Below are 16,797 nucleotides of genomic sequence, written 5' to 3'. Positions count from 1 at the left end.
GCTCGTTCACACATCAGCTGTAGCATGTAAATTGCATTTCTAGTTCCAGTGTTTTCCACAGAGCCGCATTGTTCTTTACTGATTTCTGGTTTGATACAGCGTTTTGCTCTCATCATGATTACTCTGAGAATAATTTTTGCCATGTGGCTCATCAGGCTTATTGTACAATGTAACCCACATTCTGTTGCTCCCTCTTTCTTTGGAAGTGTGATGAACATTGATTTACTTAAATCATCAGGTATCTCCCCATGATCATAGGTTTCATTTGCTATTTCTGTTATTTTCTCTATTCCAAAATCTTCTAAGGCCAGTATCGTTTCAACAGTGATGTTGTCTGGACCTGTTGCTCTGTTATGTTTTGTTTTATCGACGGCTGCTCGAATTTCATAGGTATACATGAAAAATTGTAAATCCTGATTTATTTCAGAAACAAAGAGAGTACATATTTAAACATCTCTGCTGCTTTTCTGAAGTTATTTCAGAACACACTTTAGACATCTTAATGATAAAGGTGTGTCATTGGCTTTTGTTATATTATACTTTTTGCATCTGTCTTGCATACATATTAATCAGGAACGTGAGTCCAAACTTCATTTCACTGTAACTTTATTCGTAGAATACTATAGCCCAGAAATAGTCCCTTCAGCCCATCTAGTCTATGCTAACCTAGCCTTCTACCTGCACCCAGACCATAACCCCCCACAACCCTCTCATCTACGTATCCACCCAAACTTCTCTTAAACCCTCATCTACTACTTCCACTGACAGCTCGTTCTACACTCACACCATCCTCTAAGTGAAGCAGTTACCCCTCAGAATCCCTTTAAATATTTCACTTTCTAATCCTGTGATCTCTATTCTAGCCTCACTCAAAAAGCCTGCATGCATTCACCTTGTTTATGCCCCTTGATAAGATCTCCCATCATTTTCCCATGCTCCAGGGAATAAAGTCCCAAACTATTGAGTCTTAGGTCCTGAAATTCCAGCAACATCCTTGTTATTGTGTTCTGTCGTGTATTGCGTTATGCTCCAAGTATATTGTGTTTTGTTACAGTTACCCCACTAGTAAGTTCACTGTAACAGAACACAATACACTTCACTGTGTAACAGGGTTATTACATGTGAATGGTGCCAGCCTGTAGCTATCAATTGGTTTAAGCCAGATTCTTAGAAGACTTATATCCCTATACCAGCAGTTACGTTAAATAAATTTTGCATTTGGTGAAATGGTCCCGTCTTCAGAACAGGCTTAAAACAATAACATAAGCACGATAATTTGAGGAACCAGTGTGATGATTCAGTATAATGGCTCTACATTAAAAAAACACCTATAGTTAAAATAAATGCCTGTAGTACTTGTTCTATTATTATGCTGGATGCTCCTTGTTCCAGCGTAATAATAAATTGTTTAATCTATGACAAATGGTGGATAATTAGGAAATGACTTATTTACCATCGGTTTAACAAGGTTTAACAAGCAAATGGTTGGGAAGGCAGGTCAAGAGTTTACTTTTATAAGGAGGGGTAATACTGATACATAAGAGGAAGAAAGTCTTGCTGAAATTGTCCGGTGATTTGTTCATCCCACTTAAAGAGTCTGCAGCTTTGGTCCCATGCCCAAGGAAGAAAAGGTACGGCTTAGAAACTTGCTGTGCAGGTGCAGCAATTACAAGCAGTGCCCAAAAAATAACTGAGGGGAATGTAAAATATGCTTTAGTTTATGCTGTGCTTCATAATAAAGTGATGTCATATTCTCTTCTCATAGAACATAGAACGTAGAAATCTACAGCACATTACAAATATTCCACTCATTTTTCAAACTTTTCTTTAGGCAATGAAAAATTATAAGTAGGAATATGCATACTGAATTAAATTAATGCAAATAATTTGTACACTGATGTAACCTCATCTATTTATGTCACTGTAAATCTTACATAACGAATATTTTTAACTTGATGAAACAATTGAGAGACTTTTCAATTTGACTAGGAAACATTTTGAAGCCTGGTACTTTTCAACTGGTAGAAGTTTCCTATACTGCTTGCACTGGGAAAGTATTGCATAGAAGAGGTTAAAGATTAGTTGGTTGTAATATCTGTTGTTTGCTGAATCTTTGTTAACCCACTGCTCTTCACTCCCAGAAAATAGACAGCTTGCAGAAACTGTGCAATGAAATCGCCCTGATGCACGTTACTGTCCCACTGGCAATGTTTTGTCTTGATGCCGTCGGCCTGAATGCAGACCTCTGTGCTCGTGCCAGAAAACTGAAGCAGACTTTAACTGAGTCTGTGGTGCAGGAAAATCGGAAACTAAACTTGAGGTAAATCGAAAAGTTTGACATTTTCAGTACTTGTTAGGAAATGGGTGCTTTTTCTGGGGTTAGCAGTGAGAAGAAGGAAGTGTGCATGTGAGAAAATGTGCTCTAATCAATTCTGCTGAAGTTCGCCAGTGGCTTCTGAGGAGTGGTGCTGCTGATTCCAGCTGGAGAAGTTATGGCCATGTAATTATCTGCACTGAAAATCTGACATCAGTGGACTTCTCGAGGCATCAAACAGCCTGCAGAGAAATAAGATGCTGTAAATCTTCAGAGATGCTATCTTAAGACATGTTATATTTTAAAGTAGTCTTGTAGAGAACCTTTCTTTGGAAAAAAATAAGCTATGCTGCCTGAGTAGAGCATTTTATAGAATGCAGTTCATTTGTATTTGGAAAAGGATACTTCCTCACGCCAACTTTTTGAGCAGACTGCATACTGCATTGAATGAATGCTAAGAGTTTGTACAGTAATGTAAACCTCATTGTTTTATACTGCTTACATAAAAGCAGAGTGCAGTGTAGTGGTTAGCACAACGCTTTACAGTACAGGTGACCTGGGTTCAATTCCTGCTGCTGCCTGTAAAGAGTTTGTGTGTTCTCACCGTGACCGTGTGGATTTCCTCCGGGTGCCCCGTTTCCTCCCACAGTCCCAAGATGCACCAGTTAGTAGGTAGGTTAGTTGGTCATTGTAAATTGTCCTGTGAATCGGGGGATTGCTGGACAACTCGGCTCAAATGGGCTTAAGGGCCTATTCCACGCTGTATCTCAATGAATTAATAAAGTGATACTCAGCAGGTCAGGCTACGTCTAAAAAGAGAAGCGGAATTAACGTTATTAGAATGAAGACTCAACATGCTGAGCGTTTCTAGTATTTTCTGTCTTCTATTTGGGTTTCCCCTTGACTGATGTTGAAATTATTTCCCTGTGCCTTTGGTGAGGTCTAATAATCTTCTGTTTCAAGAGGAACATTAATCTAGATCTAAACTGCACTCAGCCCTAATCCTAATAATAACACTGAAACTATCAGAGATCAACGCAACATAATACCTAACTACAACCCAACACTTAATTCAGAACAAGTGGTTTAAGGCATATTCACTGCTGAAAGAGGACTGGAAGATTACCCTCCTGTTGTTGGTGGTGTCTGATTACCTTGGAATTATCGGTCTATAATCCCTATATCTGCAGTATGCATTCTGAATCTCAAAGGCAATGTACAGATGCATGTTTCTTTCTTTCTAGTATTTGTCAGCAGTATGAGGAAATATCCGATCGGATCAGTGAAGTACCTGAGAGCACAGAAGAACTTGTGGAACTCGACACTTACATGAAAAAGGCTACTGATGTCCTTGTCGTGAAACTAAAGGAAGAAATCTTTGAAGCAGCAGACAGGCTGGACTTTTTGCTAGACTACGCCACACTGTCAGGTCAGCAAGATAGATTTTCAAGTTTGATTTGCAATTATAGACATCCTTTCAATTTGTACAAATATTGTTATGATTTCTTCAGTTCCATTTTTGTTTTGCCAATTCAATGTGTTCAGTAAAAACTTATCTGTGGAAATACTGAGAGGTAAAGCAATGAAGATCCATATACTAGTCACCTCATAGCTAATGGCAGTTAGACTGATGGGACAGCTCCCCATTGAATTTGGAGACTGGATATCTTCCTCACTACATTTAACTTCAGTAAACTTTGAAAGTTACATAGAAACATTATGTTTTTAACCATAATTTTGTTCATTTAATTTATGTGCAGAAGCTTGGTCTCTAATGTGTCAGAAATTTGAATAGAAGTTTCAAACTACTAATAAATCTTCACATTTCCCTAAGCCATATCACAATTTCTTAATCAAGATTTTGAGTTCTATTTAAGCTCAATGAACAACACTCATGTTTCATTTCAACATATTATAAACATCCAAAACTTAAATATAATTATTTCAGATGATGGGTAAAGACAGTTTATTTATCTCACATTTCCAACATTTATTGTTTTGTTTCCTCTGATAATTTCATATTTAATTTGTCCTTCTCTGTTTAGAATGACTCTTTCTTCAATATTGACTTTACTACTCCCTTTCACCTGCTTCAACATATGGTCCTCCTGCCTTTTATCCCCATTTTTCTCTGTACTTTTGAAACTAATTTATCTCCAAGTTTTCTCTCTTGCTTCCCTCTCTGCAGGTGCAGTCTTGCCAGCAGAATATTTCCAGTATTTGTGGTTGTATTCCACATTTACTTCATCTGCTTTTAGATTAACCAATTTCTTTATTGGATCTAAATGCAAAGTATGCGAGTTGGCTTCATTAACACCAAAAGGAAACATCTACAAAAGTTCTAAGTACATTTGTTATTAAAGTATGTATACTATATGTAACCTTGATATTTGTCACCTTACTGGCAGCCACAAAGCAAAGAAACCCAATAGAACAGGGGTTCCCAACTTTTTTATGCCATGGAGTCTAACCATTAACCGAGGGGTCAGTAGACTCCAAGTTGGAAACCCTTGCAATAGAAAAAGAAGATAGTCAAACACCCGAAATGCAGAAAAAATTGTGCAAACAATAAAAGTACTCATAATATTCATAAATGTATTGGGTCAGGTTTAAGTATTTTTTTGTTAAATCATCCATTCTTAATTTATTGCTCAGAGATACTCAATACCCTTTGACCCCAATTTTATTAATTCCTTCATTGAAAAGTTATTGCACATTTTCAGGACTATAAAAGGAAGTTGAAATAGTTCCCAAACTTGTCACACACTGGGCATCTGTTCCAAGCACAGGAATGTTGGCATCGTTATTGCCTGACATTTTTATATTTAGATCAAGATGTTTTGGAATATAACAACCCTTTACTTCATCATAATGTAGATCAAAATTAATGAAACAAGGCAGGGAAATCCAGTGGACTCTGAATACAAGAGATTCTGCAGATGCTGGAGGTCCAGGGAATCAGCAGGTCAGGCTGCATCGATGGAAAAGAGTAAACAATGACCACTTGGGCCAAGTCCCTTTTTAGCACAAAAGATATTCCTCTCTACAGACAAGTGAAACTCTGCAGATGCTGGAACTCCAAGCAACACACACAAAATGCTGGAGGAACCCAGCAGGCCAGGCAGCATCTATGACAGTCGATGTTTCGGGCCAAGACCCTTCAGTCCTGCTGAAGGGTCTCGGCTCGAAACGTTGACTGTACTCTTTTCCATAGATGCTGCCTGCCCTGCTAGGTTCCTCCAGCATTTTGTGTGTGTTCCTCTTTATAGGTACTGTCTGATCTGCCAAATTCCTCCAGCATTTCGTGTGTGTTGCTCCAGAAGATTCTGTTGCTTTGTTTGTCCATCAAAATGGCCTTTTGATTGCCATTAACCAATAATTGGACAATATGTGTCCAATTATTGGTTAATGGCAATCAAAAGGCCATCTTGATGGACAAACAAAGCCACAGTCTTGAAAGACTCCATAAGCATCAATTTCAACAACATCTTTGTAGAGCAAAATAACATTAATGTTTGGCATTCCGTCAGAACTGGGAAAAGGTGGAGATAATTAAGAAAGATGAAAGGCAGTAAAGAGTGTTAGGATGAAAGTGTTGATAAGATGGGTGGAAGAAGGTAGTTAAGTTCTTCCTCCTTCCCACCTACAGCAAATTACATTGGGCTGCATTGCCTTTCTTAATCCTTGTTCTGCTCAGTTACATGGATGTGTTTCCAAATGCTCTGCATATTGCAAGCCTGGGTAAGTTCCTTTATGAATTATTGTTCACTTGGCCGCACAAGTGAGTGTTCATGATCATGTTTCAGTATTTGAAGAATGGAAAGTTCTCCTTCATTTCTAATTCAAATATAATACCATGACTAAAGATGCAGAATGTGATGCCAACATATTAATCTGCACAATGGTTACTTCACTCCAAAAGCAAAATAGAGATGTTGAAATCCTTCATTCTGTGGCAATACAAGTGCTGTTATGTGATTTATAATGAACTAGGTGGTATGGATAATCCTTTCTGACTGTTGGCTTTTCTCTGTATGTTAAAGATGATGATTTGAAGCTGAATAGTCAGGTCTTCAACTGGCCAGAACAGATTATGATGACGCTTGATTTACATCGGGACCGGTTGCTAAGCAAGAGAGAAGATGTAGATGATAATCTGAGGAACCGGTTTGTAACTTAAAAAATCTTTCTTTCTTGAATCACAGAAATAAAGTTCCCTTGATAGGCTTTGTGGTAATATCATAACAGGAATAATTTCAATAAAATCTTGGAAGATTATTGACAAATTGTCAATATACAGAATGGGCCTTGAGTATCTTGTATGGTCAGATTTCACCAGAATGTTTTTTTGAATCTACTCTTTATATGTGTAGTGAATATCGATTTGGCATGAAATTGTTTGGCTTTTCCCTTTGTAAAACACGTTGCTGAGTTCTGAACATTCCAAGTGGTGCCTTCCACTTGCATCTGCTGCAGCATTTTGTCAACCTCACTGAACTAGGATGTACCGTACATCTTTGTGGCTTCGGCCATGCAGGTTCCTCAGGTTTCACCACTAATTCTGACACTCAGTGATCATAAAGCAAAGCTGTAAAAGTTCTTAAAAATTAACAAAATAAAAGTCACTTCAAAATAATTAAGAACATTACACTTGCTCTGTCAGCACAAATGTGAATTCCCTTTGGTAGAGATGCTTAATTTGTCACTAGTTTGTAAAATAGTGAAAATTGTGCAGAGATAGGTGTGCTGTTCAAAGAGAATTGAGCTGGAATTACCTTGCACATTTTGCATGGAAATTTTGGAGGAGGCACAAAGTACTCCTTGATCCTGATATAAACTCCAGTGCCACATTTCCTTTCGTACTCATCTTTTGGACTTCAGTTTTTTCCTGTGTTGAAATCTGTCAACTCATCAGTGTTGGAGAACTAACATTGCAACTTCCAGCACAATTTTTCCTCTCGCTCTTACCTTTAATGCTGGTGAAAGTTGTAATGTTACTTGGACAGAAGACAGCTCAATAAATCCCATCACCTGTTTAGCAAAATATCTATTTTTTTTTCCATTTTCATCTGATAATTTTTAGGATGAAAGTAGTTACCGCTAATGCAATATTGTTCTGTGTTTAGAGTAAAAGAATTTCAGAAGAAAATTGTGGCATATGGCAAAGAAGTAGACAGCTTCAAGAAAAAGGAAGTTATAACGACTGACGAAATGAAGAATAACGTGGAAAAGCTCAGTGAACTGTCTGATAACCTGGCTGCTGCAATGAATGAACTAGATGTTGGTAACCTTTTGATGTGGCTTGTTATGAATTAATATGTTAGTGTTCCTGGTACAGGAGCCTGCTTTCTTGTCCACTTCAATGTGAAGGGCCCTTGGAACATGCTGTCAAAGCCGTATGCTCAGAATCTATGGTTTAGATCCTTTCAGTGTGGGCTAATTTATTTATAATTCCCTCCCTAATCAATTATCCCACAGAAGAGACTTGGATTTCTAAAGTACTGGAAGAATAATTATGCAAGATTAATACCACCAAACATTGTCGTGAAAGTAACATCACAGTAGGAATTAAAGTTAATCTGCGGAATTCTGACCTGGCTTTATTATTTCTCTATTTTGCCTTTGGCACTTTATTATTTAGTAAAGCTTGCAATTGCCATTTACTTTGAGAATGCATCTTTCTCCAATCAATGTTCCCTTGAAATTCTAACTTTATCCTAATAAAATTCAAAATTAGCTTCAGGTACAACATTGCATCTTTTGATTTGGTGCATTATAGTGTGTGGTTCACATTTGAGTTATAGAGTCAATCATTTTAATAATTTTGGATAATCAGCTCTTCTGGTATTTTTATTTCAGATTTCCGATGTTTTCAATGTTTTCCTTTGGTAACTTCAGATAATGATTTTTTTCCCCCAATTTTCACTTTTCCCAGATTTTAATTTTCCCTTTGTGTCCCCGTTACCATCCTCATTCATTTTTCATTCTTGTCCACGGGACCATTAGAAATAGGAATAGGCTGGGACATTTTGCCCAGTGGGCCTGCTCCACCATTTATCAGGATTGAGGTTGATATCATCTTGGATGTGACACATTGTCCTGCCTTTCCGATATTCTTGTCCTCATCCGACCACATTGAAGTCACAGCCAAGAAAACTCACCAGTGTGTCTACTTTCTCAGGGGCTTAAAGAAATTTGGCATGTCCATGTTGGCTCTTACCAATTTTTATCGATGCACAGCAGAAAACCTTCTGTCTGGATGTCATAATAGCTTAGAATGGCAACAGGTCTGCGTATAACCATAAGAAACTGCGTGGTTGTGGAAGCAGCACAGCATATCATAAAAACCAGCCTCCCCTCTGTGGACTCTGTCTATGTTTCTCACTGGCTCAGTAAAGCAGCTGGCACAAACTCACAGCCACCTTGTGCATTCTGTTTTGTCCTCTCTTCCATTGGACAGAAAGTACAAAAGCCTGAAAGCACGTCCCACTAGGCTCAGGACAGCTTCTATCCCAATGTTATCAGACCCTCAAGTGGGCCTCTTGTACGATAAAATGGACGCTTGGCCTTACAGTCTACCTTGTTGTAATCTTACACATCATTGTTTACCTGCACTGCACTTTCTCTGTAGCTTTTACACTTTATTCTGCATTGTTATTGTTTTACCTTTCTCTAACTCAGTGCACTGTGTAATGATCTGACCTGTGTAAAAAGTATGCAAAGAAACATTGCACTGTATCTTAGATTAGATATTAATCAAGCACAGTACATCAAAGCTACAGTGAAAAATGTCATTTGCACTAACAATCAAATGTGACAATAATAAACCAGTGCCTATAAGTAAATTTAGTTACATTTATAAAGCCAATGTAATTGAGAGATCAAAACCTACTGATTGGTATGCCTGTCAGAAAGTTTGAAACTAACTCAGCTCCATAATGAATCTCATTTTATGCTTTTAAAGGCTATAAATAAAGAACAGGAGTTGCTGGGGCATCAAGTGACCCAGTTCCCACAATTAATGGCGACAGTCGGACAGAAGCAACCTTATGAACAACTGTGGAACACAGCATATAACTTTTACACCAAATCAGAAGAATGGCTAAGTGGTGAGTTTGTGTCTTTCTTTTCCTAAGAGATTGTCTGTTGGGTTCTCAGTTGGCCATAGAAGCCGATCCAGGACCCACGTCTTCTGCTGCAATTGTGGGCACGAATGAGTGGAGGCTGGGATTAGTGGCTGGGTCTTTTGGTTGTTCAGTCGCTCCTTTTGTAGTTGCCGGTTGTTCTGTGCAGCGCAGGAAATGTGTCAATGACTGTTTCGTTCACAGTCCTGAAGCTGAGCAATGCAGGAAAGCCTTGCTGTTGACCATCCATTGTGCCCTGTCCTTTGTGTGCTACTGATATAGAGTCATTGTGGTTTGTGGAGGGTGGCTGGAAACCAAAGCTATGATGGTGTGGGGGTGGGGGAGTGGGAGGTGAATTTGGGGAAGAGTTGCTGGGTTTGGATGATCCTTGGGGGAGAGTGGACTGTACGAATGGTTGGGAAGTGTGCCTCCTGAACCAGACGGGCATTGTAGGTGAGATCAGTGGCCGAATGCATTGGTAGCACGGTGTAAGGCCAGGGGCCCAGGGAGTTGCCATGAAGGAGAGAATGTGGGAAAAAAACAAGATTTACTTGTATTTAGTCACATATTGGAATATGATTATTAGATTTTCCTAGAGTGCACTATGACTTGTATTGACTGCTTTTCTATTTTCTTCATTTGTTAGGACCTTTTCAAGTTCTAGATGCCGAAGAGGTTACAAATGAAGTTTCAAATATGTGGAGGACAATGTACAAACTGACAAAAACATTTGCAGATGTCTCTGGACCTAAACGTGTGGCAGAAAATGCCAAATATAAAATTGAGAAATTTAAACCTTACCTACCTATTATCTCAACAATTTGCAATCCTGGCATCAAGGAACGACACTGGGAGGAGGTAATTTTAAATGACGCATAAAACAGCGAACAGTGCTCGGTGTTCTTTTAGAACACAATTACTTCTTAGGGATTACAAAGCTGGGGTCTGTCTCTGCTTTCATCATTTGGGGCCAATGGACCCCTTGCTTAATGGTATTGGTCCATGGCATCAAACAGGTTGGGAACCCCGGTATAAAGTAAAGTCAATGAATAGAAAATCGAGGGACTGTACACTGGGTAACTGAGAACAAGGCAAGAACAGAATGGCCTCTATAATGAAGTGAAGTAAGTGAAGAGACCAAGACAATGGCACAGCCTTTTCTCTCTGTACGCATGCGCACTCATGTAAAAGATTTGTCATTAAGGCACATTTACTTTATCCAAATTTATCTGGACTGTCAAAGACTGACTGGCCTAGTTTTTGCATAGTTCTGTTGACATTTTCCCACATAACTGTCTGAACAACCTTGGCACTATCCTAACAATGTCCAAAATCATGGTTAATGTTTTATCCTTGCTGACCCAAATGTGCTCCAACTCTGGACCTCAGAATGTGGATTGTGAAGCGTCAGGACGTGGCTGTTTCTCACAGTTATGATGGAGAATCAGCAAGAACTATTTGCAACATGCTTAGGAGCATCCTGAAATATTATGTTAGTAAATTTAATAAACTTGATTGATTAAGTTATGTAAATGAATGAGATATTATTTATATAGTGTAAGGTTTATTAATTTATTTTCTGAATTAGTTTTCAATATTTATTGATGACCCATTATAAACATCCTGGGAACCGCTAATGACATGGGTGTGGGCTAACCACATAAGTATGATGGCTATTAATAGGTGCCCCATGTTCTGTGATCCTCCTCAAAACCGTCTTGTCAGGAATGTAACTTGTGAGAGGACACCTCTTACTTCAACAGTGCAGCAGCAACAAACAACGCTATCTAGCGTAACGTAGCCTTCTGGGTTGATATCACCTACCACCCTAATCATTCATTCTGTCCATCAGCATTACATCATGATTAAAGTGTGTGCCATCTACAACATGCACTACTATCACTCACTTAGGCTACTCTGACAGTTCTTTTCAAAAAGGACAAAGGCTGCAGGCACAGGAAAGCACCACCATTGTGCATGTTCCCTTCTAAACCATGCATCATTCTGACTGGGAGTAATACTGCTGTACCTTTATCACTGCTCGGTCTAAACCCTAGTGCAGTCTCCCCAACAGCATAGTAGGAGTGCTAGAGCAATTTTTGGGTTTAGGACATATACATTTAGCAATTTACTTTGGCTAGCAGCTTTCACATCTGAATATGGATTGTGGATGTAATTTGGAGTGCAGCTCTGAACAGTGGGTTCCAAAAAGCCGTGAATCCCAGACTGGACAATGCTGATTAAAATTCATTTGGACGTCTGTGGTGTGGATGCGAATGGGGAGCTGTGAAGGTTGTACGTAGTTTCATTGTCCATACATTGTAAATATGGAATTGTCCTTCGGTGTTTGGCACATAAAATATCGAGCCCCATGTTGGGCCAGCCAGCCTGCTATACCTTGTTATGTCGAATAAAGAAGCTAGTTTGTATCTACCAGTACTTTTCTCCAGTGACTTCGTTCATAAGGAGTATCTTGACTTGAATGATTTCAGTGATTCTAGAAGGTGACTCACAACGTTCATCTCAAGACCAATTAGGAATGCTCAGGAAATGCTTGCCTGACTGCCAAGTGAATAGAAAAGAAACTTGGATTTTTTTTATTGCCTTGGACATTTAGAAGTTTTAAATATTTGCAGTGCTGCAAGTTATCTAAACCCGAGGAGTTGAGGAGGCAGAATTTATCCAGAAGATAACATTTCTTTTCCTTTCCAGTTTGCTTTGGCCCCGATCCCCAGGAATGAACCCATAACATGATAGAAGGAATTTTCACCGCTAAGGATCAAGTCAGCTCTCAATTGCAAGTTGCCTTAGGGTAACTTGTACTAAGTAAATTTGTGCTTTATTCAGTATTTATGATAGAGTATGGGAGACCCATTGCAGACTACACATTTCTTTCAGATGTCCAAAAAAAGAGTCAGAAACAATTCAAGTGGGAGGTGGTGGGAAATCTCTACACAGTCTGATTCCACTTGGAATGTAATGAGTTCAGCATTGGGGTGTGGTTGGCAACTAGAAGCAACTTTAGCTCTGCAGCATCAGTTTTTCCAGCATTTTCGTGTAAAATTTGTGCAAATAGTTACAGCTGCCTTAAGATTGGTGTTGCTGTAAGATTAAAAAGAATACATTTTGACTAAACTGGAAATATTTTCTTCCATTTAAATTACACATTTTGGCAACTTATAACTTGTGCTGTCTTCATTTGGTGTCCACAGATCAGTGCAGTTGTTGGATTTGAAGTGAAACCCAATAAAGACACCACCTTGCAGGAGATGCTAGAAATTGGACTTGAAAAGTTCCTTGATAAGTAAGCACTTAATAGACTTAATTTTTCCAGCATCAGCAGCTTCTCCGTTCAGCCATTTTCTCACTGAGAAGAACTCAGTCACCCTACTCAGTACAGAGAGCAGTCTGTGCACGAATAGACCAAGGGGCTGCAGAGATTAATTGACTGCTTAATATGTGGTAACACCTTCCTATGATCTCTTTGCAGATAAAGAGTAACTGCTCTGTGTCAGTATTTCTGACATCCTTCGTCAATGAACTATTTTGCATTTCTTTTATGTTCTGGATAAATACATAATTATTTACTTGCTCTTCACCATCAGCATTATTCCTGGTCAAATTTTATTTATCTATTGATTGATTGGGATACAGTGCAGAATAGGCCTCCCAGACGCCCTTCAACCCCCGACTTAACCCTCGCCTGATCGTGGGACAATTTACAATGACCAGCTAACAGCAACCGGTACGCCTTTGCGTTGTGGGAGGAAACGGGAGCATCTGGATGAAACCCGCCTGGTCACAGCTCCTTACAGACAGCAGCGGGAATTGAACCTGCGTCTCCTGTATTGTAAAACTTTGTGCTAACCACTACGCTACCATGCCGCCCCACTGCACAGTAATCTGTGTGTATAGAATGCAGAAATTCTGATAATAGTCATTATGTTCTACATGTTTATTCATTTGTAACTATTTCATTTATTCGCTCTACTGCACATTAATTGGTAATGAATGGAGAAAATCCAATTGAATTTTCATTTCAATTTTTGCCCTTTATTAATACATAATATTTGATCATATATTTCTTATAAATATCTGTGTGTGTGTGTGTATATCTATGTTAATAAATTTTTAAGGAAATGTTTTGCATGCCAAGAGAACTGCTTTGAAAGTATTCCATGCTATTGGTCTGCAATCATGCATAATTTTCATTTAAAAGTGTCCAGAACTAGAGGGCCAAAATCTCTTTATTACAGTTCTGCACACAACCCTGTGCCCCTCATTTAAAGCATTGATAGTCAACGAAAACCTCAATATTTTTACTTGAGGAAGGATAATTTAAGGAGTGGGAGTTGTCTCGAGTAGGCATTATTGCTTGAATTTAACAGCTCACTAACAACTGAATGAATGTAATGTGAATATTTCATGAATAGCTTTAAATTAATTAATAATAAAGCAGAAAATATTGTTATTGGATGCAGCTTTTAATATGCCCAGTTATTACCAAAATAGCAAAACAATATTGCTTTAGTTAAATGAATAGACAGTATGGAGGAATTAATATTTAAAAACCAAAAATCACAAGATAAAGTGCAAAACGGTCAGAATGATACAAGATAGAACCATCAGAGAAATGGGAAATGGGAGAGCTCATGGACTGATCCTTGGTGTGGGGAGGACATTGTTATACTTGTTCAGTCAGTTAGCAATGGCAATACTTGTCTGATTATCAGGTTAATTAAAGGCCAAACAGGAACTTTGTTTTAAATTTTTTTGTATGAGTAAGAATTTTTTAAAAAATTTGGGAATCGTGTGTTCAAATCTATTAAGTTTATTTTCTGATGATAATTAGGCATTAAGGAAAAGGGTTTCAGAAAATGAGATGTTTATTTGTGTATGTGTTTGTCTTAGCAAATTGTACAAATAGTAACTGTAATGGAAAGTCAACAAGTGCTACATTGGAAGTTCTGTATGTATTTACATAAGTAATAAAATTACCCATCATCCTGTCTGTTTAGATTGGAAGAGATCGGAGTAGCAGCAAGCAAAGAGTACTCACTGGAGAAAGCTCTTGCTAAAATGAAAGCAGAATGGGTGGAGTGCACCTTCAACTTTACCAAGTATAGGGACACGGTGAGTATATTTCGAACTAAGTCAACTTGGATGATTATTTACTTCATCTGCATTCTTACTTACGGCCTGTTATGCCAGTGGCGTTTTCGGCTGCAATAAAGGTCTTCCATCTCTGATGGTGTTCAGGGCTTCCTTCTTTGTGTCAGTAGCTTCCTCTTGGTTTTCACTACTGTCTGTCATACAAGACCCAGGTGGAGACTCAGGATTACTGTCGGACTCAGATGTAGAAGGATTCTTCATTGCTGTTTCTGTAACAATTTTGTTTTACCAGTCAGGGTTGTTAGCCCTGAGCTGAGCCCCCAAACCTGGAGGACTGGAGGACCACTCTTTGTCTGGCCTCTCCCCTTTGACCTGCTTCGCATGGGTGACCCCACCAAGAGCCAAAGCATAAAGCCCTGATTCCAGCCAACATAGCTGCCTGAGTCATTGAGGCAGGCAAGCCTCCAAACCATGGCCAGATTATGGTCCTCTTGGAGGATCAAACCTATAAATTTATTTTACAAAATTTCCCTGAACACCTGATTCCAAGTAGTTTCATCTATCCAGTACTTCCTCTCTTTCGCAGTATATTTACTGCGTTGCATTAGCCAGTCTCTTTCACAGTGAAAAACAGGGTGCAATAATTTTTTTAAAAGAGCAGAAAAGAAGAGTGTTTGACGAATAACAGGTTGTTAACACAAATGTGAACAGGGTGATTACACAAAGTTTAAAGGGAAATAAGAAAGACAGAGATAACTTGAGAGAAGCAAATAGAAAAGGGAACAGGGTTAGGGTTAGTATAGAGCGCACTCGTTGGAAAAGCAGCACCAAGACAACACTGGAGAACAGTGCCTTCAAGCGCAGTCGCTGCAGCCGAGACTGTCACTCCCGTGTGGGACTCAACAACCACGACAGACGCTGCTCTAACACGGACTGAAGCAAGACTTTCCAGGCGCAGATCCATGGTCTCGCGAGACTAACGGATGCCACCACCGAGATTAGACAGAGTGAAACCACTCCCTTTGGTGGAAGGGTAAAGAACCAGGGACATAAAATGAAAACAATTGGCAAAGGAACTGAAAGTGAAGCAAAACCTCGAGAGGCAATTTATCATTGAGTAGGGCCTGTTAGAAGCACTAGTGTAGAGAGATTACGTTACACTGTTCAAGAGTGAACTACGTAAGTATGCAAAAGGAAAACTCTGGGGGATAAAGTTAATAGACTGAATAGCTGTAACCTGTTAGTGAAGAATGATGTAATTTGGAGTTTATGAATTGCCCTTTATAGATAAGATGCTGTAACCTAGTCTCTTATGTTTTCAGAATGTAAGCATTCTGTCCTCAGTGGATGATATCCAGGTATTGCTGGATGATCACATCATTAAGATACAAACCATGCGTGGATCACCATATATTAAACCAGTTGAAACTGAATGCAAGGTAGGAGCAAATGAATTGAAGAGAATGGGGCTTTGTGAAGCAGCGTTACTAAAAATGAATGCCTATATTTAAAGCTGATTTCTTTTGTAATTCTGCATTGACATTTGTTTTCCCCTCTCTGCCTCTCCGGAAAAAGTTGTGTGTTGACATTTTTGATAAAGTATATTCTTCTTGTTCGTCCATCATTGATGTCGATGAGGACCTCGACACCATTATGATGGTGTCGAGACTAGTGCGTGATTTGGAATTAAGTGAGGGAGAGTTGCGCAGCGTCAGCCTCACTCTCTCTTCCCAATTCCCATCTGAATCCAGTGGCAAGACAGAGTCTAGACGGCTGGAGATGGGACTAGGCGCAGTGGATGACCAGTTCGTCTTCTGTGTCTTGTCCTGCTCTACACGTTCCACGACGCTTGCAGAGACCGCCTTCTTGACCGTTGGACCTTCCATTGGTCTCGTCCGCTCAATCCGCTGGAGTCTGTCTTCACATGCTGGGATAGACAACTCCCTATCTCACCGAGGGTTTGAGACCCGTCGGCTACCCTCACCTGGTTTAGCCGGCTTGTCGAAGCCGTTGCCCGGGATGTGGCCGCTGTCGCATGCAAACAGCTACGGGGAGCCACAGGTGAGAGCTGAGTGCCAGGTGGGGACCAAAGGTGGACTAACCGCCCTGAAAAGGACGTGACAAAGTATATAAATGCAATTTTAATTACAGGTTTTTATTTGCAATGCAATTTGAAGCAATTCATTTTGGAAGGTTAAATACACTAGCTATTAAAATTAGAAATTTTGACTTTCAGTCCTTAATTTT

The 16,797-nt window shown here is 39.3% G+C and overlaps 1 protein-coding gene across 3 annotated transcripts in view; it reads left to right on the top strand.

Moving 5' to 3' along the window:
* dnah3 (dynein axonemal heavy chain 3) overlaps positions 1-16,797 on the top strand; it is a 147,224-nt gene that overhangs the window by 41,157 nt on the left and 89,270 nt on the right. For all 3 annotated transcript variants that reach the window (XM_072268862.1, XM_072268863.1, XM_072268861.1), the window contains 9 exons: positions 2,142-2,320; positions 3,559-3,743; positions 6,358-6,481; positions 7,441-7,594; positions 9,279-9,423; positions 10,085-10,296; positions 12,651-12,742; positions 14,457-14,571; positions 15,873-15,989. In XM_072268862.1, coding sequence (XP_072124963.1) covers positions 2,142-2,320; positions 3,559-3,743; positions 6,358-6,481; positions 7,441-7,594; positions 9,279-9,423; positions 10,085-10,296; positions 12,651-12,742; positions 14,457-14,571; positions 15,873-15,989 — 1,323 coding nt within the window. The remainder of the gene's footprint in view (positions 1-2,141; positions 2,321-3,558; positions 3,744-6,357; positions 6,482-7,440; positions 7,595-9,278; positions 9,424-10,084; positions 10,297-12,650; positions 12,743-14,456; positions 14,572-15,872; positions 15,990-16,797) is intronic.

This window comes from Mobula birostris, chromosome 9 (genome assembly GCF_030028105.1).
Source record: "Mobula birostris isolate sMobBir1 chromosome 9, sMobBir1.hap1, whole genome shotgun sequence".
Classification (NCBI taxonomy): domain Eukaryota; kingdom Metazoa; phylum Chordata; class Chondrichthyes; order Myliobatiformes; family Myliobatidae; genus Mobula; species Mobula birostris.
Note: the sequence above shows the minus strand (reverse complement) of the source record. Positions and strands in the feature narration are given on the sequence as shown.